The following is a 27,370-nucleotide window of genomic DNA, read 5'->3' as shown; positions in this document are numbered from 1 at the left end:
TGACTCCACCGCTCAGCTGGATGTTGCCGGTAGGCGTATCTTCACCTCTTCTAGTACCGCTCTTCGTTCCACCAACACTTCCTGTGTGTTGGCCCGTTTTTCCCATACTCTCTGGGACACCGTTGAACATTTGTTGCCATTGCTCTCTGAAGATGTTCACACTGCCCTGATGCCTTTGATCAGAGATAGCCAAAAGGCTGCTCGACTTATAGTCTGCTCAGGTATGGATTCTACTGATTCCATTGCTCGGGTCATGGCTGCATCCGTTGCCATTTGTCGCAGGGTTTGGTTGTCCACTTCAAATTTTTCATCTCCTCTGCAGGATGCTCTTCTTGATATGCCATTTGATGGCAGATCTCTTTTTGGGGCTGATGCAGATTCAGCCTTGCGCCGTTTTCATGATTCTCATGTGGGAGACTAATGTCCATCCTCTTCTTACGCATCTCTGTTGCAACTATATTTGCACCGCCAGGTGCCTCTGAGATATGGGTCCTGTTACGTACTCACCTGATTCTGTTACATGTTATTGCATTTAGTGTGTCCCTGTGACTTCTGAGTCCTTTCAGAGTCTCCTCCTGTTCTTTCCAGTTTATTTTTTATCCACGTTGGATATTGTTGCACCTCCTTTCGTAGTGATCTGTGTGCTTTTCATGCTGCTGCTCATTTCTGCAGTGCTGTAGTTCTGTGGCATGGCCAGGTGCTTCTGCTGCTGTAGGCTCCTCTGTACGGGGATTTGATTCCAGGGCCTGTAACAATAAATTTCAGTTAACTTTCTGTGTGAGTTCCAACTCTCAGTTTCATTTACATTCGGTGGATTCTCGCCATGTTGAGTAGTAGCTCTACTTCTGAGGCGGGCCAAGTGCCCTCTTATCATTTGGCTATATCTACAGGCGGATCCCTCTGCCTACTTTTGGCCTTTTCATTCTGCGGTTAGTGGTTCTCTTTTTGTTGTGCGTTCTGACAACATTGCCTCTACTTTAGTTTACCCTAGGCATCTTGCCTATCGTCTCTGTTGATATGGAAATTGGTTGGAGATTCACTCTTTTGAGCTTTTGGTAGTAGGCTACTTTACGCATTTACCTTGTTTTTCTTCCCATGTGGGAATATGTTGTTGTAGTCCACTGGTAGCCTACGTTTTGTAGGGTCTCCACCTCTGGTGTCGCTTCCTCTTATATCTTGTGGGAAGGCTTCTTTCCCTATTTTTTCAATGGATTCCACCTTGTCCCTGTTGTCCTCTGCTACAGGGTCATATTGGTGCTTGTTGCAGATTCCTCTCCCTGTCTTTCAGGGTGTTCTTGATTGCTTCTACTGTACCCTTTGATATTCACATTTCTTTCAGGACCATTAATCACTGGCTCAATGTTATCGTCTCTTTACTTTCGGGGCACCAGCTCCCCCATACCATGGGTCTCAGACTAGCCACTGCAACACTGTTTATGTAAAAAACAAAAAACAAAAATAAAATAAACGGACAGTCCTAATATTATACTCTCCACTGGAGGGTACATTCCTCTCTTGCCCACTCTTTTTGGGTCCTTCCTGAGTTGAGCCCTTCCTATGCTATTGTTCACAGGTTCCTTCTTTCCCACGGGATGTTGTGGGCGCTTTTGTGGTACTCCCTCTTCTGGAGGCAGTGCCATTCCACCTTCTGGCCTACACAGGGGTGTCCCTTGTTCTTTGATTTTTCATCCTGGCACCACATTCAACCGTTCCCCCCTCCCTCCACTTCGACTGGAGGGCAATGGTACTGTTCTTGATCTTACTTGTGCAGGCTTCTTACTGCTTGCTTGGTGCCTTTTTCCTCATTTATTCATTGTGATGACATGGGAAGCTTGCTACCTTTTGCTTTCTGTTGTCGGTCTTCATTACATTATTGTTTGTGGTTCTGCTGACGACAGGTTGTTTGGTCCCCTTTTGTGCACGCCTGCGGGGATTATTTCCTTCACAGGTGTCTCTTGTTTACCTGTTCATTGTTTCTGAGCACTGATTCTGTCAGTTCCTTACCGTATGTTCCATCCTCTGGCTTAGGGTGGGTTCTGTGTTTTCCCTATACATCCTGGTGTTTTGACACCTTGCTTAATTCCTGCCTTTTTTCTTGGCCATGGCCAACAGTTGTCTTTCCATGCTTTCATGTCCTCCTGGACATGGTCATAGACCCTCACTTTTTCGTGGAGTGGGTCTTTTCAGACTCTTGTCTCTGGACATGTCTCCAATTTCATTTTCCTTTCCTGACCTCTTCTTTCTTCGGGGTGCCATGATTGGTTTGTTTTTCAGTCATGCTCCTTTCGATATATTCTGTGCTTTTCTGCTGCACAGTTCTAAGGGTTCCTTTATGTGCGGATGGTTATTATGCCTCTGGTTCCCATGTCAGGCTGCTTCCTTGTTTTCAAGCCTGTTTTCATTGTTTGGGCAATCTTGTTCCCCCTGCAATTCTTTTTTCACATTCATTTATTTGCACTGGATTCATACAGGACCTTCCATTTCTTTTCCCTTGCCGTTCCAGTTTCACTTCTGTGTTATCTCTTTCACTTTCTCTCGTTCTCTGACTTGTGCATGTCCATACACTTTGCGCTTGAGTGCAGGACCTTTGTTTTTTTTCCCTTTATATTTCATTGGGGCTTGGAGCTGCCTTCACTGCTCATTCTAACGCAACCATTGATGGTCTGCCTGTACCCTTCAGGTTTTTCATTCGTTCTTTCCCTGACCCTGTGTTCTGACTTGGCTTGTGGGTGTTTCACATATCGCGTCTGCTGGGGTACTCTCACATTCTGACTGTGGGTTTGTTTGTATAGCACGCTTATGCTTGTTCGTCTACTTTGCCTCTTTTACACGGTATCTATCACGTGTTTTCTGCTTCTGTCTCTGACTATTTTTTTTTTGCAGTTTTCACTGCCCCATGGGCGGGGTCACTGCCTTGTTTTCTGTAGTCAATTTCCCTTACCAGTCCTGCCTTGGCATTTCCCCTGTGGATATGCCAGTTGTTTTTTCAAATGAGTAACTTCTGTTATTCTCTTGCCCTCTCTGTCTCGAGCCTGGTTATTCCTCGGTGTTACTGGGTTGTTCTTTGCAAGACTGGTGTGATCTGTTCGCACCCATCCTCTGGGGTGGAGGAGAGGGGCGGGCAATTGCTTGGATATCTAATTCGAAGATAAGGAATCTGCGGCTAGTTGTCTCTATCAGATGAACAAGTTACTTACCTTCTGTAACGCCTTAGCTGGTAGAGACACAGACTAGCCCCAGATTCCTTATCAACCCACCCATCCTCCCCGCTTGCGAACTGTGTACTCTGCGGTCTCTCTTAGGGTGGTTTTGGGTGTTTTCTAGTTATTGTACATCTCATGATGTGTCTTTTCTTTTCTGGTTGGCATATTCAGCATTACTCTGTTTTACCATTTCACTGCCAGTTTCACTGTGGTGCTGCGTTGTTCAGTGGCTTCAAGTGACTGAAGAAACTGACTTCAGTGCGTCGGAGGAGGGAGTATATGGACTCCGCTCACGTCATGTCTGGGGATGAAGTAGTTGCGAAGTCGCTTGATGCCTTCTACCGACGTTCAGTGGTACTGCTGAGGAAAATTTTCCGGATCCAGTCTGACACCTAGGGGAGATTAAGGAATCTGTGGCTAGCCTGTGTCTCTACCAGATAAGGCGTTACCGAAGGTAAGTAACTTGTTTCTTAACCCCTCTAAAGTCAAATCCTTTCCCTACTGTTGCACAAACTGGAGTAGGAATAGTAAATCTAATCCCTCTGAATTCCAACTCTTTCCTTATTGTTGCACAGACTGAAGTGATAATAGTCATTTTTACCCCTCCGAAGTTCATTGCTTTCTCTACTGTTGCACAGACTGGGGTGGGAATAGTGAATCTTGGCCCTCAGCAGTCCAACGCCTATCCTACTGTTGCACAGACTGGAGTGGGAATAGTAAATTTTACTCCTCCGAAGTCCAAAGCTTTCCCTAATGTTGCACAGACTGGAGTAGGAATAGTATATCTATTATTGTTAGACTTTTCCTAATATTGTTTAAATATATCTATTATCTTCATTTGTTTATTTCTGTATTTTATTTTATATATATATATATATATCTCTCTCTCTCTCTCTCTCTCTCTCTCTCTATATATATATATATATATATATATATATATATATATATAAACTTTCCTGTGTCGATTCACAAGGACTCAGCACTCCACAAACGAAGGAAAGTCGATGCATGTTGAATAAAATGGACTTCTAATTATTTCCTTCGTTTGTGGAGTGCCGTATCCTTGTGTATCGACAAAGGAAAGTTTATATAGTTAGACGCTGTGGCGTGCGTCCGATATCGGCACCACCGGCGTTCAGGTGCGGATAAGTTACGCTACAAGAAGTGACTATATATATATATATATAAAGTCAATATTCTTTTTTTCTGGATTTTAATTTTGTTTTATATTTTATTAATTTTGTAATTTTTTAATGTTCTGTAATTGATTTCTTTATATTTTTGTGAATTATATATATTTGCTTTTAAAATAGTACATTTAAAAAATATTTTCTAAAATGTAATATAATGTAAAATATATGTTTTTAATAATAGTGGTACTATATGTGTATGTGTGTACATTTACACATGTTTGTATGTTTTTATAAGTATATATTATATCATATTTAATATTAGTTATATTAATGTTATATATTATAACTTTTAAGATTTACTGTTTTAAACTGTATATATATGTGTGTATATATATATATATATCTCTACATATATATATATATGATACTCTTATTGTAAAAAATATTTCTTATAAATGTTAATAGAGCAATATTTATACTTATAATTACACTTATATTTATATATTTATGATGATTTTTATATGTATACTGATATAAATAATGTACAATCATATTTACATATATTTATAATGTTTTCACTACTTAATAACTTGGTGGTAATTTAGTGATATAATAAGTTATGTGGCTGTATACATATATATTTATATATTTATTTAATTGAATCAGTTCTTAATTGAATTAGTTTTGTTTATATCATCCATTTAAAATCTCTTCTAGGATATTTACTTGTACGAAAACAATTACTTAGTCCTGTTTTTATGGTGATGTCAAGATGGTATTTAAAGGATAGCACATTGGTTGAACTATACACGTGATCAAGGCTGCTTGTCAGCCGAAACGCGTTGTGTGGAATAAACACTTCTACTTTTGAATTCCTGAGCGTGCGTTTTCTCTTTTGGAGAGTTTGGATTCGTGATATAATATATATATATATATACAGGGAGTGCAGAATTATTAGGCAAGTTGTATTTTTGAGGATTAATTTTATTATTGAACAACAACCATGTTCTCAATGAACCCAAAAAACTCATTAATATCAAAGCTGAATATTTTTGGAAGTAGTTTTTAGTTTGTTTTTAGTTTTAGCTATGTTAGGGGGATATCTGTGTGTGCAGGTGACTATCACTGTGCATAATTATTAGGCAACTTAACAAAAAAAAAATATATACCCATTTCAATTATTTATTATTACCAGTGAAACCAATATAACATCTCAACATTCACAAATATACATTTCTGACATTCAAAAACAAAACCAAAACAAATCAGTGACCAATATAGCCACCTTTCTTTGCAAGGACACTCAAAAGCCTGCCATCCATGGATTCTGTCAGTGTTTTGATCTGTTCACCATCAACATTGCGTGCAGCAGCAACCACAGCCTCCCAGACACTGTTCAGAGAGGTGTACTGTTTTCCCTCCTTGTAAATCTCACATTTGATGATGGACCACAGGTTCTCAATGGGGTTCAGATCAGGTGAACAAGGAGGCCATGTCATTAGATTTCCTTCTTTTATACCCTTTCTTGCCAGCCACGCTGTGGAGTACTTGGACGCGTGTGATGGAGCATTGTCCTGCATGAAAATCATGTTTTTCTTGAAGGATGCAGACTTCTTCCTGTACCACTGCTTGAAGAAGGTGTCTTCGAGGAACTGGCAGTAGGACTGGGAGTTGAGCTTGACTCCATCCTCAACCCGAAAAGGCCCCACAAGCTCATCTTTGATGATACCAGCCCAAACCAGTACTCCACCTCCACCTTGCTGGCGTCTGAGTCGGACTGGAGCTCTCTGCCCTTTACCAATCCAGCCACGGGCCCATCCATCTGGCCCATCAAGACTCACTCTCATTTCATCAGTCCATAAAACCTTAGAAAAATCAGTCTTGAGATATTTCTTGGCCCAGTCTTGACGTTTCAGCTTGTGTGTCTTGTTCAGTGGTGGTCGTCTTTCAGCCTTTCTTACCTTGGCCATGTCTCTGAGTATTGCACACCTTGTGCTTTTGGGCACTCCAGTGATGTTGCAGCTCTGAAATATGGCCAAACTGGTGGCAAGTGGCATCGTGGCAGCTGCACGCTTGACTTTTCCACACGCTTCTTGCGACCCTGTTGACTATTTTGAATGAAACGCTTGATTGTTCGATGATCACGCTTCAGAAGCTTTGCAATTTTAAGAGTGCTGCATCCCTCTGCAAGATATCTCACTATTTTTGACTTTTCTGAGCCTGTCAAGTCCTTCTTTTGACCCATTTTGCCAAAGGAAAGGAAGTTGCCTAATAATTATGCACACCTGATATAGGGTGTTGATGTCATTAGACCACACCCCTTCTCATTACAGAGATGCACATCACCTAATATGCTTAATTGGTAGTAGGCTTTCGAGCCTATACAGCTTGGAGTAAGACAACATGCATAAAGAGGATGATGTGGTCAAAATACTCATTTGCCTAATAATTCTGCACTCCCTGTATATATATAAAAATGTGTGTATTGTTTTTAGCAATATTAGTGTAAAACAATATTTTATTTCGATATTTCTGTACTTGCCATTAAAAGTATAGTGGTACTTCCTATCCCACTCCAAGCCACTCCACTCTGACACTCCACTTTACAGTATTCTATTATACTCCACTCTACGCCATGACACTATGGCACTCCACTGTACGCCTCTCCACTCTACGACATTCTACTCTACAATGCTCCTTTCTACTTTTTGACACCCTACTCCTTTCTCCTCTCCTCCGCTTTACATCACTCTATTCCACTCTGCTCCATGTCACTCTGACCCTTTACAGCTCACCACATCACAGCACTCTGCTCTATGCCACTCTACACCACTCCACTGTGCCACTCCACCCTTCAACTCTGCTCCATTCTATGCTCCTCCCCTCTATGCCCTTCCACTGTACAACACTCTATTCCACTGTATGCCACTTTGCTCCACTCTAAGCAAATCTCTCTATGTCACTCCATGGCACTTTACTCCACTCTATGCCACTCCACCCTGTGACTCATGACTCCACTCTGCTCCAGTAGTGCACTCTACACCACTCCACTCTGTGCCACATGGCTCCACTCTATGCCACTCAACTCCTCTCTATGCCACTCACATTCTATGCCACTTCACTCAGCCACTCCACTCAACTCTACTCTACTGCACTCTATGCCCCTTCTCTCTACAACACTCTACGAAGGTTTACTCCACTCTATGCCACTCCACGACATGACACTCCACACTACAGCACTCTACTCCACTCCCTGGCACTCCACTCAACGCTACGAAACTCTACGACACTCCACTCTATGTCCCTCCACTCTATTACACTGCACTATTCTCTTCCACAGTGTACTCAATTCTACTCCATGTTACGTCACTCTTTTCAACACTATGACACTCCACTCTGACCCACCACTCCACTCTACCTCATGCCACCCCACTGTACACCACAACACTCCACTCTATGCCACTCCACTCTGACTTCTACTCCATTATAGGCAAATCCCTAAACGCCACTCTATGCCACTTTACTTCGCTCTACGCCACTTTACTTTATGACATACTCCTCCACTCTACACCACTTTAGTCCACTCTACTCCACTCTGTGCCACTCTACTCCACTGTGAGCTTCTCTACTCCACTCTGTCCCTCCACTCTACAACACTCTACTCCAGTTTACAATACTCCACTCTGCGATACTCCACAGTATGGCCCTCCACTCTACAGCACTCTACAACACTTTCTTCCACTCTGCGCTCTACCAGCCCACTCTACTCTATGCCACTTCACGCTACACCACTCCACTTTATGCCACTGCACTTTACGATATTCCACGTCAATCCGCTGTACGACATGACACTCCACAGCACTCTACCCCACTCACCGCCACTCCACTCTACTCCATTCAACGCCAAAGAACTCTATGGCAGTGGTTCCCAACCTGTGGTCCGGAAACCCCTGGGGGTCCGCGAAGCCTTCTCACAGGGTGCGCGCCTGCTTAGAAAATGAAAAAATATTGACAAATTAGGTCCCCAGCTTTTAGTAATGAGTCAGTGGGGGTTGCCGGGTTCCAGTAATAATAAAGTGGGGGTCCACAGAAGTCAAAAGGTTGGGAACTACTGCTCTATGGCATTCTACACTATTTCCCTCCACTATGCGACACTCTTCTCGACTCTTCTTTACACTACTCTACTCTACTCCAGTTTGTCACTCTACTCCAATTTATGTCACTCTACCCTACTTTACGACCCTCCACTCTACGACCTGCCACTCCATTCTATGACATTCCAGTCTTCAACACTCCACTATGCTCCACTCTACACACTACACTCTATGCTACTCCTCTCTATGACACTGCACTCTGTGACACTCCACTCTATCACCCTCATAAAATACCTGTTTTCTAAAGGCAAATGTAAATATTAGATTTTTCTGCTTTACATAAACTGCGCAGGCCCAAACATGATTTTGCTGCTGAGTATATGCATTCACTCTTCATGCAAAGTATTTCGAAAGGTCGAAATCACATGCAATGAATAGTGCTAAAAATAAATAAAATGGGCCATTTTTAAGGCAAGTGTGGACACCGCTTGACTATTAACGAATAAACGTAAAAAATGCAAATGTCAATGGTAATAGAATAAACCCTGAACACTCATCTGATAAAATGTAGATGCCTTTTAGGAAAAGAACGCCAACATAATTATGCTCATTACCAGTTAGGGGGATTGCGTCAGTAATGCGTGTTGCATGTAAAATAACAGATGTGTTTTCATATTTAGCTACCTGTTATGAAAAATAAAAGCACTTCAACTTAGAAATGGCAGCACACGTTGTTCCTCCCAGGGCTACTCCACGGTTCCTCGTTGATAATAAATTAATATAAAGCTGTTTTCGCTGTTCCGCTGCTTACTGTAATGGAACAGAACAGATTTTCGGTACATAATTTATAAGCCATTTAAATTTAGCCTAACACTCAATCATCGTCTTCCATTGCTCTTGAATCCACGCTTTTTTGGATTCTGCAGGTAGCAAGCAGAGGAGTGTAATCTGTGTTTATGGAGCAATTCAACTAGAGTTTATTCATAAGCATGGCTTGAGAGGCCATAATACGCTAATCAAATGGAGATAATGTCAGAGTTCGGCCATCTATATGATTGATGAGTGTCTGCTCACTACCTGAAAAAGTTGTCTCAGTGCAAGAGTCTGCAAGCCCTGCATTCCGATGCTCATAGCTGATGTCATTTCACTACAATCATAGAAAGGTAGCAATAGTGATTCCACACTCCTCTGACCCACTTATGATATTATATCACATTGAGACACTTCACCCCACAATCTCTGTAATTCCACATTCATTTCTTTATCACATCCATGCGGCGGGTGCACAAAGCATTTGTTTTCATTCTTGTGTTCTGTGGTAGGCATTTGTATTGTTTTTTTTGGTCAACTCTTGACTTAATGCGTCAAGACTATTTACTTTGCCAATGCTGTTTTTTCCCTTTAATAATCTTTATCACTTAACTGGTCCTTCCAGCCCTTTACGTGTTCTTACAGCGTACAATATCTCTTTTTTCATGTACATGCCATAACACAAGTAATTTCCCCCCGCTGCAAAAACCTTCAGCATCACGCCTAGCTCCATGCTTGTTAATCATTACGGACCTGGTGGTTGTCAGTGTTTTTTTTTATAAACCTAATTGGTGACCACTTCGGGCACTGCGAATTGAGGACTAAGGCCTGGTTCCTCATGTGTCCTCGACCATCGTATGCTGTTAGGAATCTTTGGCTAATCGCGGGCTCTAATCTAACGTAAACATTTCAGATAAGTGCTATACTGTTGTGATTTACAAATACTTAGATATAATTTCACGTTATTGTTCATACCAGAATGCAGTTAAGTCCGTATGCTTGATCTATGAAACAGTTTAAAACAGGTCAACTACTTTTCGACCACCTAGTTTCAGTAGTGTAATGGAAGGCGATTTAACTGCGCCACTTTTAACCTCACAGTCTATTTTCCTAAATGAAATAGACTATAGTTAGTGGAAGAACTTTTTGAATACAGACATCAATACAATGGAATGATTTGCCATTATGGTTAAGGAGCCAATCAGATCACCTTAGTTCTGGAAGCAGTTGAAATCTCAGCTATTAAGTATTGTATTTTCTTTGCTCTTCTGATGTGGTCTGTCCTTTTTTTGTCCTCTGGCACCAAGAAACGTCAGTGAAGATGGACTCTCTAAATAAATAATTACAATCTTGTCTTGTCTGTGAGACTTCTAGCTGTTACTTAGATTGATCCATGTATGTGTAGTAATCATCTCAGTGGTGATTGCCTCATACAGGATTTTCTTGATGCCTCTCTCAAATTTATAGGAACGATCTGCACCTTGTTAACAACTGGTGTAGATCCTGCCCTGGCCCAAATGCATTGTGCACATCTTTTGAGACCCCCAAACTCTTACTTAGAAATAGTAGGGCAGATAGATTACATCTCGTTGCAAAATCCACTTCTGCAACCTCGCACTTCAATTCCCTCACTCTGCATCACATGGTGTTTTTTATTAGTGATTAACTAATACCAAACTCTTCCCGATAAGGCCATCCTAACGCACTTTCTCTCTTGGCTATAACTTTAAATTGTCCTCATCTTACGACATCTCTTGTGCAAAACAAATGCATGGTGCATAAACCCTCTTTTGATAATCTTAACACTCATGCTTTCATTGCCTTACATTTAAAATTTGAGGCACTAGACTTTGAGGTGATTAGCCCCAGAAATCACTTTATTTTTGGACTAGTAACAAGACCTAGGTCAGTTCTCAGGTCTCAGGGATGGAAGATAAACAATTAAGCAAGTAATCAAATGGCTTAAGAGTAATATGTCTACCAAATAATTGCAATAGAACTAAATAATTGAAATTCTCTGAAGGTAAACCTCTACCTCAGTTGAATATAAATTCAACCCATGACTCTATCCAGACCTAACACATCTTGGCCACTTTTAAAATGGCATTAAGCAAATGGTCCTTGTTGATCAGCTGCTCATATTTAGGGTTGCTGAAATGTACATGCACTTGTCCTTCAATCCTTCTTCCGACTTATCTTAAAACCTGCCAGATTGTTTTTATATCAGGAACCCCTCACCCCTTTAGAAAGGGTGTAGGTCCTGTTATTATTTTGTGCAGGGTCCCAGGAGTACTGGCTAACTCTGCCAGTGTCAGTCCTTCTGATTGGTATGGTATAATATATTTTTGAAAATATAACTCAGCATTCCTCCAGTCTAACACATTGGACCATTAAGGATGAAAAAAATATGTAAATTTCAGTAAATCAATTAATCTGATGATCCAATGTCTCATTTTGAAACTGAAGGTTTATTTGAAGATCATGTTTAATTCATCAACTGCAGCGAATGGGTTTCGTTCCAACTGAACTTCTTCAGGGCTACAATAAAAATACAAATAACCAACATATAAACAATACATAAACCATCAATTAAAACACAGATATTGTGCATTGAAATACAAATTCACAAATGTAACCAATCATTGGTTATAATGATAGCACCCCATTGAACAAGCATTTCTTATTTCATATTTGTTAGACAACAAAACATCGTAGTTTATCTTCTCTAATTCATTAGGGTAATGCAGCAGTGCTAAATAAATTACAAATCAAGAAGCTGGAAAGATCCAATTTAAGGCCATGATTCGGAACCCTAACATGCCAATTCTGTTATTCCTAAACAAATAGTTATGTAGTCAGTCAGTCATTACAACTTTATTTCAGCGGCGTGCCATAAAAAAACACCTTACACATAACAAAACATAAAATTCCATATAAATAACACAAGTGATCAATAAAACGCATAAAAATCACATTCAATGAAGTTCCTAAAATTCAGGGGGAATGTTAATACTCTTTTACGACAAAACCTCAGTTTACATTAACAAACTCATAACTGTTTCTAATTCGGATAGCACTCTTGTTAGAAATGGGGTCTTTGGTTGACAGTCAGGTTACCCCCTGTTCAAGCAAGGACCCTCACTCTAGTCAGGGTAAAAGAGAATCACCCTCAGCTAACCCGTGCTTACCCCCTTGGTAGCTTGGCAGAGCAGTAGGCTTAACTTCAGAGCGCTAGGTGTAAAGTATTTGTACCAACACATACAGTAACTTAATGAAAACATTACAAAATGACACAACACCGGTTTAGAAAAATAGGAAATATTTATCTAAACAAAACAAGACCAAAACGACAAAAATCCAACATACACAAGTCAAGTTATGAATTTTTAGAGATTAAACTAAAAAAATAGCGCTTAGAAACAAAAATGCTTCGATGAGATGTTAACACGGCGTCGTGACGGGGTCGTTCCCAACCAGCCGACACCAGCGGCGAGGGACACGGAGTCATGTAGACCCCCAAGTACAGTACCTTTGGTGAAGAGTGAAAACAAGCCGATGCGCGAAGTCGGGAATCGCGGCGTCTGTGCGAAACGTTGAATCCGTGCACTTCGAGCGGCGTCGGTCACGACGTGGTGCGGCGACTTCCACGGAGTCGCGGACTTCAGCGGGGCTGCTGCGGCGTCGGGCCTGCGAAGAGCGTCGCGTTCCAGCGAAGGTCACGGCGTCAGGTGCAAGCGGCATTACCGGATTCAGCAGCGGCGTCGGTCCGGAGTCGTCCGAAGTCGATTTCCTTGGATTTCCACCAGCTTTCCTTTCAAGGGCCCAAGGACTGGATAGGGCACCACTTGTCGGGGCAGGAGTCTCTCCAGAGACTCCAGGTGCTGGCAGAGAGAAGTCTTTGCTGTCCCTGAGACTTCAAACAACAGGAGGCAAGCTCTAAATCAAGCCCTTGGAGATTTCTTCTCAAGATGGAAGGCACACAAAGTCCAGTCTTTGCCCTCTTACTCTGGCAGAAGCAGCACTGCAGGAAAGCTCCACAAAGCACAGTCACAGGCAGGGCAGCACTTCTTCCTCAGCTATCAGCTCTTCTCCAGGCAGAGGTTCCTCTTGGTTCCAGAAGTGTTTCTAAAGTCTGTAGATTTGGGTGCCCTTCTTATACCCATTTTAGTCTTTGAAGTCACCTTTCTTCAAAGGGGACTCACACCTACTTGTGAAATCCTGCCTTGCCCAGGCAAGGCATCAGACACACAGCAGGGGGTTGGAGCCGGCATTGTCAGAGGCAGGCACAGTCCTTTCAGATGAGAGTGACCACTCCACCCCTCCCTCCTAGCAGAGATGGCTAATCAGGAAATGCAGGTTACACCCCAGCCCCCTTTGTGTCACTGTCTAGTGCGAGGTGAAAAACAACCCAACTGTCAAACTGACCCAGACAGGGAATCCACAAACAAGGCAGAGTCACAGAATGGTTTAAGCAAGAAAATGCTCACTTTCTAAAAGTGGCATTTTCAAACGCACAATCTTAAAATCAACTTTACTAAAAAGATGTATTTTTCAATTGTGAGTTCGGGGACCCCAAACTCCACATGTCCATCTACTCTCTTGGGGAATCTACACTTTAATCATATTTAAAGGTAGCCCCCATATTATCCTATGAGAGAGACAGGCCTTGCAACAGTGAAAAACGAAATTGGCAGTATTTCACTGTCAGGACATATAAACCACATTACTATATGTCCTACCTTATCCATACACTGCACCCTGCCCTTGGGACTACCTAGGGCCTACCTTAGGGGTGCCTTACATGTAAGAAAAGGGAAGGATTAGGCCTGGCAAGTGTGTACACTTGCCAAGTCGAATTTACAGTGTAAAAATACACTTACAGACACTGCAGCGGCAGGTCTGAGACATGATTACAGGGTTACTTGTGTGGGTGGCACAACCAGTGCTGCAGGCCCACTAGTAAGATTTGATTTACAGGCCCTGGGCACCTCTAGTGCACTTTACTAGGGACTTAACAGTAAAACAAATATGTCAATCATGGAGAACCAATTACGTACACATTTTAAACAGGAGCACTTGCACTTTAGCACTGGTTAGCAGTGGTAAAGTGTCCAGAGTAACAAAAACAGTAAAATCAGAGTCCAGCACACATCAACAACCTGGGGAACATTGGGAAAAAGTTAAGGGACACCACGCCAAGGATGAAAAGTCTAACACGTGTCCCCCCCAGCTAAAAGTGGGGCGCAACTACCCAACCTCATGGGAGTTCTCATCACTAAGGCGGAAGAACCTGGACAGACCATCAGCATTGGCGTGCTCTGTACCAGGACGATGTTCCACTGTAAAGTCCATCCCCTGTAGGGAAATGGACCACCTCAACAGTTTTGGATTCTCACCCCTCATCTGCATTAACCATCTGAGGGGCCTGTGGTCGGTCTGAACTCGGAAGTAAATCCCAAACAAGTAGGGTCTTAGCTTCTTCAGTACCCACACCACAGCAAATGCTTCGCGATCTATGGCACTCCACCTACGTTCCCTGGGTAGTAACCTCCTGCTAATGAAGGCTACGGGTTGATCTAGGCCCTCTTCATTAAGCTGTGAGAGTACTGCTCCAATACCATGCTCTGAGGCGTCTGTTTGCACAACAAACTCCTTACAGTAGTCACGTGCCTGCAGCACAGGTGCTGTGCACATGGCAGCCTTCAGGGCATCAAAAGCGTTCTGGCAAGCCTCTGTCCAGATCACTTTCTTGGGTTGCTTCTTAGAAGTCAACTCAGTTAAGGGGGTAACAATGGTACCATATCCCTTAACAAACCTCCGGTAATATCCTGTGAGACCTAAAAAGGCTCTCACTTCAGTCTGGGTCTTGGGAGGCTCCCAAGCCAGAATCGTGTCAATCTTAGGCTGTAGGGGTGCCACCTGGCCACTCCCCACCTGGTGTCCTAAGTACACCACAGAACCCTGCCCTATTTGGCACTTGCTCGCCTTAATAGTGAGGCCTACCTTCTGCAGGGCCTCTAACACTCTCCAGAGGTGTTGCAGGTGTTCCTCCCATGTGGAACTAAACACAGCAATGTCATCCAGGTAGGCGGCACTGAACTCATCCAGTCCTGCCAACACCTGGTTGACCAACCTCTGAAAGGTGGCAGGGGCGTTCTTCATCCCAAAGGGCATCACATTGAAGTGGAAGTGCCCATCTGGGGTAGAGAATGCTGACCTCTCCTTTGCCCCCTCAGATAAGGCAATCTGCCAGTACCCAGATGTTAAATCAAACGTACTGAGGTACTTGGCAGCTCCTAACCGATCAATGAGCTCGTCAGCTCGGGGGATGGGGTGTGCGTCAGTCTTGCTGACCGCATTGAGACCCCGGTAGTCCACACAGAACCTAAGTTCTGGAGTGGCACCAGGAGCAGCAGCCTTGGGGACCAAGACCACTGGGCTGGCCCAAGGACTGTTGGAGTGCTCAATAACCCCTAGGGTTAACATTTTGGAGACTTCCTCCTTAATGCAAGCCCTGACCCTGTCAGTCACCCTGTAAACCTTATGTTTAACAGGTGTACTGTCCCCAGTGTCCACATCATGTGTGCACAGGTGTGTGACTCCTGGGATCAGGGAAAACAGCGAGGCGAACTGTCCCAGCATGTGGCGACAGTCCCTCTGCTGTTCCTCAGCCAGGGAGGGGGAGAGGATCACCCCCTCCACAGACCCATCCTTCTCTCCTGCAGACAGGAGGTCAGGAAGAGGCTCACTCTCTTCCTCCACCCTGTCATCTGTCGCTAGGAGCATGGATAGCGCCGGGCCTGCGAAGAGCTTTGCGTTCCAGCGAAGGTCACGGCGTCAGGTGCAGGCGGCGTTACCGGGTTCAGCAGCGGCGTTGGTCCGGAGTCGTCCGAAGTCGATTTCCTTGGATTTCCACCAGCTTTCCTTTCAAGGGCCCAGGGACTGGATAGGGCACCACTTGTCGGGGCAGGAGTCTCTCCAGAGACTCCAGGTGCTGGCAGAGAGAAGTCTTTGCTGTCCCTGAGACTTCAAACAACAGGAGGCAAGCTCTAAATCAAGCCCTTGGAAATTTCTTCTCAAGATGGAAGGCACACAAAGTCCAGTCTTTGCCCTCTTACTCTGGCAGAAGCAGCACTGCAGGAAAGCTCCACAAAGCACAGTCACAGGCAGGGCATCACTTCTTCCTCAGCTATCAACACTTCTCCAGGCAGAGGTTCCTCTTGGTTCCAGAAGTGTTTCTAAAGTCTGTAGATTTGGGTGCCCTTCTTATACCCATTTTAGTCTTTGAAGTCACCTTTCTTCAAAGGGGACTCACACCTACTTGTGAAATCCTGCCCTGCCCAGGCAAGGCATCAGACACACAGCAGGGGGTTGGAGCCGGCATTGCCAGAGGCAGGCACAGTCCTTTCAGATGAGAGTGACCACTCCACCCCTCCCTCCTAGCAGAGATGGCTAATCAGGAAATGCAGGTTACACCCCAGCCCCCTTTGTGTCACTGTCTAGTGCGAGGTGAAAAACAACCCAACTGTCAAACTGACCCAGACAGGGAATCCACAAACAAGGCAGAGTCACAGAATGGTTTAAGCAAGAAAATGCTCACTTTCTAAAAGTGGCATTTTCAAACGCACAATCTTAAAATCAACTTTACTAAAAAGATGTATTTTTCAATTGTGAGTTCAGGGACCCCAAACTCCACATGTCCATCTACTCTCTAGGGGAATCTACACTTTAATCATATTTAAAGGTAGCCCCCATATTATCCTATGAGAGAGACAGGCCTTGCAACAGTGAAAAACGAAATTGGCAGTATTTCACTGTCAGGACATATAAACCACATTACTATATGTCCTACCTTATCCATACACTGCACCCTGCCCTTGCGGCTACCTAGGGCCTACCTCAGGGGTGCCTTACATGTAAGAAAAGGGAAGGTTTAGGCCTGGCAAGTGTGTACACTTGCCAAGTCGAATTTACAGTGTAAAAATACACTTACAGACACTGCAGCGGCAGGTCTGAGACATGATTACAGGGTTACTTGTGTGGGTGGCACAACCAGTGCTGCAGGCCCACTAGTAAGATTTGATTTACAGGCCCTGGGCACCTCTAGTGCACTTTACTAGGGACTTAACAGTAAAACAAATATGCCAATCATGGAGAACCAATTACGTACACATTTTAAACAGGAGCACTTGCACTTTAGCACTGGTTAGCAGTGGTAAAGTGCCCAGAGTAACAAAAACAGTAAAATAAGAGTCCAGTACACATCAACAACCTGGGGAACAGCGGCAAAAAGTTAAGGGAGACCACGCCAAGGATGAAAAGTCTAACAACTCTCATAAAATGTAACACTGCAGAGCACAAACCTATTGTGATTCATTTTTTAAAAAATTCCATTGCAGATCAATGTTGCCTAAACTCCCCCGTTGCAACAGTGGAATCAGAAAGGTACTTCTTGGACCTGCGTAAAGTGGACAAAATAACGTAAAGTGACAAGTGCTTTGTTTGGTGGTGGTATCACAATGGCATGGGGTAATTCCCACTGCCACACACATTGTAATGGGAAAACACTTTCAAATTAAATAAAGTCTAAAATATGTCAAAAGAAGTAGATGATTTGTATTCCCAATCCATCCCAGGTATGCTTTCAAAGATTTGACTGTGACAATCTGCAAGTTATATAGTAATTTAAGTCATATTATTAACATTCAAGTAATATTCCATTGCCTACACCTCCCAGTGTGCTCAGATTCCATTATTGTTCCTTGTAGAGAGTTACTCGTAAAACCAATTCCATTTACAGAAAAAAGGTGGTCAAATGATACAATACAGCAAAACCTAACCTATCATGAATAATTGTTATTGCCAATTTGTATCACTTCTTATGTACCTCTTAAAGGATCACAAGGTTCAAGCTACACGAAGTGTCTACCAAACACGTAAATTATTGGTTACTATATTCAAGAGGTTCATCACTTCACAGTCCCAATCATCCTAGAATGAAGTCGATAATAATTCAACTGCCCATCTTGTACAATGTTTAAAATTTCCTACATTCACAGTACTATGTCCTAAATTTACAAAATTGTAAATTGAAAGGCATAAGGTATTGTACCCAATTTTATGAATGGGATGTGAAAGAGAGGCCCTCATTTTTTCAAACATTTTTTGTGTACCCTAACTTCTTCTTATGAAATTGCAATATCAGGGAATACAAGCAAAATGACTGAAAAAAACGGAGAGAAAATTCAGCACTACTCAAGGGCTTTCTACTGATAATTTGAGTAGATCACCATAACGTTTTACACTTAATGATATTCATAAAAGGACATCTTTGAAAAGAAACCAGAAATTGAGGCATCCAAATGTAATCAGACAATGGTGTGTATATTTATAATGAGAAAGACGTTGCCACTAAAGCGCGTCATATTGTCCTAGTTGGAGTTCTTCATGTACCCTTCGTCTCCATCTTACATGCACTCTTCCCCAGGATGTGACGTTCAGTGGCCACCTGATAGGGCACTGTAATTAGGATGCCCCACTTCTTTCTGAAAAAGCAAGGGGGACATCGGGAAGCTTTCCACATCTGTTCTCCCCCATCTATGGAAAAGAAAAATTCCTGATGGTTTCTTTCAACGATAATCACTCTTTCCACATAAGGTGCTATGTTTTCATTTGTTGGACACCTGGCTAGTTTAGGGAAACTTTACAAAAGCAGAAAACTCTTTCTGGAGTCTTCAGAAAACACTGAGGTGTCCCTATGCTGTAGTCAGGGGCGGCTTTAGGGAGGTGCGACCGGTGCAGCCTCACCTGGTGCTTACTTTGGTGAGGGGCGCAAGTTTTTACAAATAATTTATGGATTTAAAAGCATGTGAACTTCATGAACTTCCTTGTGCATCTAGCAACGTTCAGGCAACATTAAAATTGTCAAGATAACTTTGGTGATTTATGTTCCGACTGGAGAGAGATCGGTATTTTGTGTACTGGCAGTTTTGACTCATCAGAAAGTTGCACAGGGCGTTAATGTGCCTGCTGCAAAGAAGGTGTACCATGCAGATCACAGAAGAACCGAGTGAGTGAACTATGAGCAGCACTATAAAAAAATGAAATGTGTGTCAGAGAGGGGCTTTGGAGCGATGAGGGGCACTGTTTGATGGTGGAAGTGAGGGAATTAGTGGGGAAGGAGATGACGAGGGACTCCGAAAAAAAGAAAAAGGCAGTTGCACTGGGGGCCACCAATGGTAAAGCCGGCCCTGGTTGTAGTTCTGAAAGAATTCGCAAAATCGTTTTGAATGGGCCATTTAAACTGCCTTGTGCCACCTTGTATCTTCCCTGGAGATCTAGAGGCCAGCTTCCACCTGCTGCCATAGGGTTACTTGAAAGAAACCTGATACTTTCAAACACTTCTTACAGGTAATATCAGTGCTTGCCAAGACCAATTTTAATGCTTTTTCTTTACACCTCATATCTGGAAAAGGGCATGCATTATGGTGACGCCTGCACTACAGGCACCTTAAGTGATATGACGATCCTTGTCTGGAAGCTGGTTATGTGGGTCTGTATATTAGATAAGTTGTAAATTCTCTTCAGCTGTTAGGGCTATCAATCATGTAGGAAACATTAACAATAGCTGTCTTTGAGCATTGGAGTATACGAGTAATTCTGGAACTAGTTGTAATAATGTGTTGCTTAGTTTAGCACTTACAGGCCCGGTTTCTTCTGTTGCTTGAGAGCTGTAAATAGTCGATCTTACTACCACCCAATTTGATGTATTCATCCATGAGCCTATGATCGATGGCAGTGTCTATGTTAGCTCTTTTGTGTTTCAACCTGTGACGTACAGGTTGCCTACTGAGCTACAGCAGTGGGCTCTGTTACTGGCTACAAGATGTAATGTGAAGCATTCTTTTTTTTATTGGTCTTTTTTTGTTGTTTTGAGCCATGGTACAGATTTTTGTTTCCTGTGAGTTCTTCATATTGTGAGCATTTTTCTTCAAAGCCGTAGGTTTTGCAGACGTACATCTACAAAAAATAACCACATACAAAGCCTTTCAGCTGGTGGCTGACCAAGAACACCATACTGCATGAAGTCCCTCTTCTATTCAGGTATTGGTGGCAAGAAAAGCTTTAGAACTGGGTTCTGACCACAACTCTGGGTTGAAATTAGATGAGGCAATTTCACTTTGTGATTGAGTGGGAGAAAAAACCATTAAGAGATTTTGGATTCATGACATACTCAGTTTTTTTCCCCTATAAATTAAGTACCAGCTACAGAAGACCACAGTAATATAAATATAAGAGAGATCAGTTTACACCCCTGTGTTAAAGTAATTATCTTGTTGAGGTGTTTTGGTCTCTCTGGAACTCTGTCAGGATTCAATAAGATGAGCTCCGTAGGTTGAATGTCTGCACATCGTCACCTTGAACATCAGGTTGTAATAGTTCTGTTTAAGACTTTAAACATCTTTCACATCATAGCAGATGGCAAATGTTGCATTTGCTTCTCACTGTAGATTGTGACAAAACTGTTCCGATAAATTTATCAGATCAAACTTTTTTCTCTCCTTTTCTCCTCATTGATAGGGTATTGAAGACCTTGTCTCAGACTCAGTGGGCCACCATGGCACCCTAATTAAAAAAGCTTTCTATGTCTTACGAACCTTAAAATCTCTATCTCTAGAAAGTGCTATTTCTAAGTATCAAGAGATAGCAGTGATTCGCCATAAATATGAATATTTGGGCTATTTAACAGATGGTTCCCCTTGGTTGCTCAATAAAGTTTAGGACTCTCTAATCCAGTTTTGATATGGTTCTTGAGCTCAACTGAATCACTTGTCGGTGCACCTCTTAAATGAAATACATTTTTGAAAAGATTTCCAACCTTGCTCCTGCATCATTGAACTGTTATTTGTCCTGAAGATGACCCCTTAGTCATGTGGGGTCAAAACGCTGTTGACCACTATGACAATGTGAACACAATATCTGAAGTGTTTGCATTTTGGCACTGGAGGCTTGCTCTGACCTCTATTGCCTGAAACTGTTTCATTGTCATGTTTATACAAACTGTTCAACACTATTTTGTTTTTTTCTATGGTGTGATCACTTGAGCCCAGAGCACTTTTTTCTTTTTATATCCTAATATTAATACATGTTTTATTATCTACACTCTCAATACAGGTCCACATCTTCATTTTCTTTTTCATATTCTATTATAAAATGATAATGATTAATTATATGACTTAATTACTGTTGATTCATTCTACTGTTTGGATGACTGATTTGACCTTAAGTAGTATCATTGTTTCACTAGGGACCATTGTCCTTGATGTGTGTATATGCCCCTGGTATCCAGGTGGTGTCGGATTGCCCCGTTCTTAAAAACTCTAAATCACACCCTAAGTTTGTTTAATTATTATTGTTTCTTTGTTTCCAAGAAACTAAACTCCTGCCTTCACAAATATTGTTATAGTGTTACTTTTCAGTTAATCTTATGTATATGAGATGCAAGGGATCTCTATAGATATGGTTTGTAATATAAATATAACTTGTCTTTCATAACTTGTTTGGAAAATGAGTTTAAAAAGAAAAAACAAATGGTTTAAAAAAATTAGGATGGTCAGCAGATTGATCGTTACCCCCAACATCTGACAATGAGCACAGATGACTACAGCTTTACGCAAATCTTCAATCATAATAGGCACCTACAAACAGCCACAGAAACAGGAGATATCACTGCATCTAGGAGTTGTAAAGAAGATAATCAAAAAGTGTTTGAAAACACATAGGGGTTAATATGACTTCAGCGGGCGAAAAAGCCCATCTGCGGAAGTCCCGACAGGTAGGTTGCCACCAGTGTGGCAGCCTCCCTGCCAGGCCCATTACGAGTGTCTCTCTCGCCCACCGGGAAACGGCCTACAGCATTGTCTCAGGCTTGTAATAGAGCCGGCAGCAACAGAAGACAGTGAACATTCAGATGTGTCTGGCCGGGGGGGCCCCTGCACTGCCCATGCAAAGTGCATGGGCAGTGCAGGGGTCCCATGCACCCTGTCTCTACCAGTCTTTTCATGGTGGTGCTACTGCCATGAATCCGCTGTCGAGGAAGGGGGTCGTAATCCCTAGGGCACCGCTGCTTGCAGTGCTGCCCTGACGAATTATGACCGCCAGACCGACGTGAAGTCGTAATCTGGCAGTGCTGGTGGTCCAACTGCGGCGCTTCAGCCGCAGTCATAATATGGCGCTCGGACTGCCGCACGGGCGGCGGTCCGACCACCACCGCGACACTGGAGGTCATTAGATCTCCAGGGTCATAATGAGGCCCATAGTCCCAGGGATAGGACAATTTGTAGCTCATAGTTGAAGCTGTCATTTGTGCTGAAAGTGCAGTTGCATCAAGTTTAAATGTATTAGGGGCCCGTAATTGTTGCAAGATTTTACTACCCAATTTAGTTGTAGGGATTCCCACTTTCCTTGCTCGCAGTAGAGCCCCTGACACCCTAAATCTCCACAACCAGCTTTCAGTAACATTTTGATCAGTAAGCACCAACAATCCATATGTGACAGAAAAAGGACATATGATCTCAAAGGAAGGATGGATGTCATATACCTTTGAAAGGTCATCCTAAAAAAATACATTAGCCTAATCTGTAACGTGGCCTCCTACCTGGGCACTGTTTCACAGAAGCCAAGAGGGGCATTCATGTGTCCACACTCCTTGACTCAGTGAAGTTGTGATTCATAAGTCCCTTTGGTAATGGAAGGAATAGCATCCATAAACCTGAGACATATTACTAATGGGAATTGAAAACACTCAGTAGCCCTTAGCCATAGCAGTTGAGGAACTTTTTGCACTCTTCTCAGGCAAGAACTCTTACGTTAAGACACCTTTTGTATTTGTGGGTAAAACTAAGTGAAACATTAGTTGTTTTTGCTGTATACATCTATGCAGGAAGGCCCACAACCGTCATACGAGGCACTGATAATCAAGACTGCCAAAAGAGTCCCAGGAAAAAACAAAAAGGTAGTTTGCTGTGAAGCCATTATTTTTAAACATACACCCCACTGACTTTACTTGGGTGGTGGGGGTACTTGTAAGTCTCAATAGTCCCCCTATGTGTGGCTTCCCCTCTATGTAAACCCCCAGCATCCCCCTCACTCTGCTAATCAAAGGCAACCAAACTGCAGTATGAGGTCTTGTAAATAGCCTCAGTTTTGCTACATAAGAACCTTCTAATATAGCCTAAATTGCAACATATAAATATCACGCTTTGAAGTAATGCCTAGTATGCTAGAGAAGGTGACCTTGAATATTGCCACATCACCAAATTTCCTGCAGCTCTTTAGATGTTTTTGCTCAAGAACGTAGACTTACACAGAATGCCTTGATGCCATCATGTTCTATTTTTATTTTCTTCCCTACAGCTAAGCTCTGACCTTCTGCCCTTTGTGAAAGAAAAGTCAGCTGGCCCCTCGCCCTTCAGTTTCAATTCAGCACCAGTGGTCCTGCATCAGGAGTTTGTTGGTCGAGAGGCGTGGGTCCATCAGATCGAAGAGGTACAACAATCTCCTAAAATTCAATTGTTACTCAGTGCTGCTACTGGTCTGAACATGGAGAAGGGATTTTGTTGCTCTCTTTCATATGTTATTCTGTAGAGTAATGCTTTTGGATGTGCTGGTTAGTTCTTTTGACTGAACCTTTTCATGAGAGAACTGTCGCTGTGGGTGCTTTTTGTGAGACTCTACCACACCAGACTCCTCTCAGTTATTTTCAAGCCACATTTTTTGTTTAACTTCAGTCTGTAGTGGAAGAGTCCATTGTGTACAGCAGTGCCCCAAACAGGGAAAAGTATGATATCATGAGCTTTTTCGTACATGATAATGCTGCAGTTTTGTTAGGTTTCATGATGCTATTCGACCATGAAATAGTACACGTTTCTCACCCTCAGAAGAAAGAAATGAGATTTGGCCGTACCCAGGATTCTCACTTGTGGCCTCGCCAGCTGTCTTCAGCGAGCACTTTGCTCACTTAGCCGAGCAAAGTGAGTTTAGCTAGGCACCAGTGTTTCGGTTTTGAACCTCAGATTGGTTGGCACAGAACTCCTTTCTGCTCCAGAGTTCTCATCATCTATTCAGTGTATCAAAGAGGGACATTGCGCTACTTGATAGTCTGATTCAACTTCCCCTAGGTGCCATTTGTCTGATTTTCACTTGAGCGTCACAGTTTATGAGGGATTGCTGTCTTGAGAGATCAGGACTTGGCTAATTTATTTTGGTAAAGAGTAGCCATAAATACCAAATTCACTTGAGCCTAATAATCCCAGCTTCCATATTGATTGATTTATTATTATATTGATAGGAATGCTTTGTCATCTAGAGGCATCTTGTTGCTTCCATGAGCAGGGTTTTTTTTGTGTTAGTTACCATACCACTGATCGCCAGGTTGAGGTTCCTGAGGCATTTTATTTGTTACCTTATTTTAGATTTTTTGTATCTACATTGAATTTATCTTTGAGTGTTGGTTTCATGTGCCCATTTCTAAGTAGTAACAAGTGATGTTACTGAGTTACAACTTAGTGGTTCTCATTTTATCGAACTGGCAATTGAAGTTATGTTGACATATCAACAATAAGTGCTTAACTCATTAAAACCTTGGATTCTCCCTTTGTGGTACTCGGTCCTTGGTTGGTCATAACGCCACCGCTGTCCGGAAAGTTATGGTTCTTACACGTGCCTGGAGATGAGTATTGATTTAATCCTCGAGGCAGAGGCTATCATTTTTTAATTGATTTTCTTTCTTTAGGCAGCCCCTTTGGCAAACCTGCCCAGAGACACACCATTTGTTCAAGTGTGTTTTTTAAATTTAAGTACATTCATTCATTCAAGCTTCATTTTCACATTTAGAAAAAAAACTGCCAAATCTTGGTATCCAAGTTGTGGAGCTGTTTAATGAAAACCATATACCATAGATGGTCCCAGAGACCGAGAAAAAAACTCTTTAGTCTCCTGTGAATGTTAATATGGGATCTGGGATCAGTATGTAAAATTGACCTAATTTCGCAGGCCAGTCACATGCTAAATATGCACATGTTCCACATCTTAGCCACAGTCTCTCTTGCGTTCCTCGACGGGTACCTCCATATTGAGGCAGGCTATACAGCATCAGTGTGATGGAGCTGGGTGCTTCCGAGAGGCTTCTTAATTTTTTGAAGCACATTTTTGGGAGTCTTCTTTGTTTGTGTTCTAGTTGTTATTCATTTCTTCATTTTTCGTTCTTTATTTCCATTCCCATGTTACTTCTTATTTAGGTGTTACCAAATTGCACATAGTGGCGTTTTACTGTCACTTGCACGACATTTTAAAAACAACATTTTCTCGTATAATTATTTTTACATGTTAATGACGTCATGGTATTAGCACACTGAAAATGACAGAAAAAGACATGACACAACACAGTTATATTTTCTTGCTTTCATAAGCTACGTTCATGAAGTGATCGTAAATTGTCATAGTGAGACTTTTGATAATTGTTATTATTATGGCTGTTACGGTTCCTACGTATTAGGATGTGTTTTGTCCTATGGTGCTACAATGCATACTTTTTGGGGTGTTTTTTTTCCTTAAAGTCGTCAACGAGCTCATAAATATCCCTGCTTTTTCCTCGCATGTTTTGTCTTGTTGCTTCCTTATATTTCTGGCCTCGTGTTGTACTGCTGTAAATGTTTGTTAGGTCTTAACTGCGGCATCTGCACCCGAAGGCTCATGTTCACACGCTAAATTGGTGATATAAATAAAATATTCTTCTATTCACCTCATTCAGTATTTATCTGTTCTCTGGGGATGAAGGACTGTAGAATGCTGTACAGGCGAGCGTGTAATGGCTGCATGAGGAAATCAGTGCTTGAAGCAATATTAAATACACTTGAGACGTTTGATTTGAAAAAGTTATTTTGACATGAATTGACGTAATTTCTTTAAAAAGATCTAGATTGACTTCCTGCAACCCTTTCTGACTTTAATCTTAGCTACGCATTCTTAAATATTTTAAGCTACACAAGAGTTATATTATTACATATATAATTTGATGTATATATGTATATATTCTCTAACTGCAACCTAGATTGAGACACTTCAGGTCCACCTAGTCCTACATGCTGCCTGCAGCTAACCATGCTGGAAAAAATAGTCTTCCACGACATGGCCTACAAGGCATTGTCACAGTACCTAACAGAGAAGTGGGGCACAGCTGCATCTAGCCCCATCGAATGGGAGGCACTAAAGGTCATGCTTCGGGGACAGTACATCAGTGCGATAGTGGGGTGTGAGCGGACCTTCACGAGGATCTGGTCCGGATAGAGACATCCCTGGGTACATTAGAAGCTGAGACCTGCAAAGACACTGCCACTCAACAGGCGCTTGCATCAGCCTAGGAGCACTATGTCCAATTAATTGAACAACTTAGATGACTCGACTGCAGGCCCTCCAGACAAAAATGCACCAGAGGGGGACAAGCCCGGTCACCTGTTGACATGCTTGCTAGTGCAACAGCAGCTGCCCCAGTCACCATCATTCATCGGTCACCAACATGCCTAGGAACCAGTCAAACAGACATACATGCAGCGTTCACTACCCATTACCAGACCCTATACGATCCCCTTGAAGTAAATTGCACAGCCCATGTCCTAGACTTTCTAGACTAAATCACGCTACCGGTTGTTGACCCTGCTGCTCACAAGTAACTAAACGTGCCCATTACAGAGCAAGAGATCGGGAGGGCCATTCATGGCTCCCCCACATGTAAAACACCCGGCCTGGACGGTGTCCCATTTGAGTTCTTCAACGCCTGTGAGGACCTCTTGGTCCCTAAAATGCTTAAAAGGAATCAAAGTGCACTATTGGAAGGTTGACTTCCACCATCACTTTGCAAATCCCTCATCATCTCTCTTTTAAAGCCCAACAAAGACCCCCTAGAGCTGACATCTTATCGTCCATTATCCATGCTAGGGACCAATTGTAAAATTCAGGTAGGTAATAGCAGGGCAACTTCTCGAGTGTTTTCCTTCTGTGGTCCATAAAGACCAGAGTGATTTAATTCATGGGAGGTCCACCACTCAGAATATGCAGGCTCTGTAGGGTGATG

The 27,370-nt window shown here is 42.5% G+C and overlaps 1 protein-coding gene across 1 annotated transcript in view; it reads left to right on the top strand.

Annotated features, from left to right (window-relative positions):
* The window catches only part of PDSS2 (decaprenyl diphosphate synthase subunit 2), a 613,264-nt gene that overhangs the window by 498,616 nt on the left and 87,278 nt on the right, over positions 1-27,370 (top strand). The window contains exon 6 of the mRNA XM_069235439.1: positions 23,656-23,787. Within this exon, the coding sequence (XP_069091540.1) occupies positions 23,656-23,787 (132 nt within the window). The remainder of the gene's footprint in view (positions 1-23,655; positions 23,788-27,370) is intronic.

The sequence above is a fragment of the Pleurodeles waltl genome, chromosome 5, assembly GCF_031143425.1.
Source record: "Pleurodeles waltl isolate 20211129_DDA chromosome 5, aPleWal1.hap1.20221129, whole genome shotgun sequence".
Classification (NCBI taxonomy): domain Eukaryota; kingdom Metazoa; phylum Chordata; class Amphibia; order Caudata; family Salamandridae; genus Pleurodeles; species Pleurodeles waltl.
This window is presented reverse-complemented; position numbering and strand designations above follow the sequence as displayed.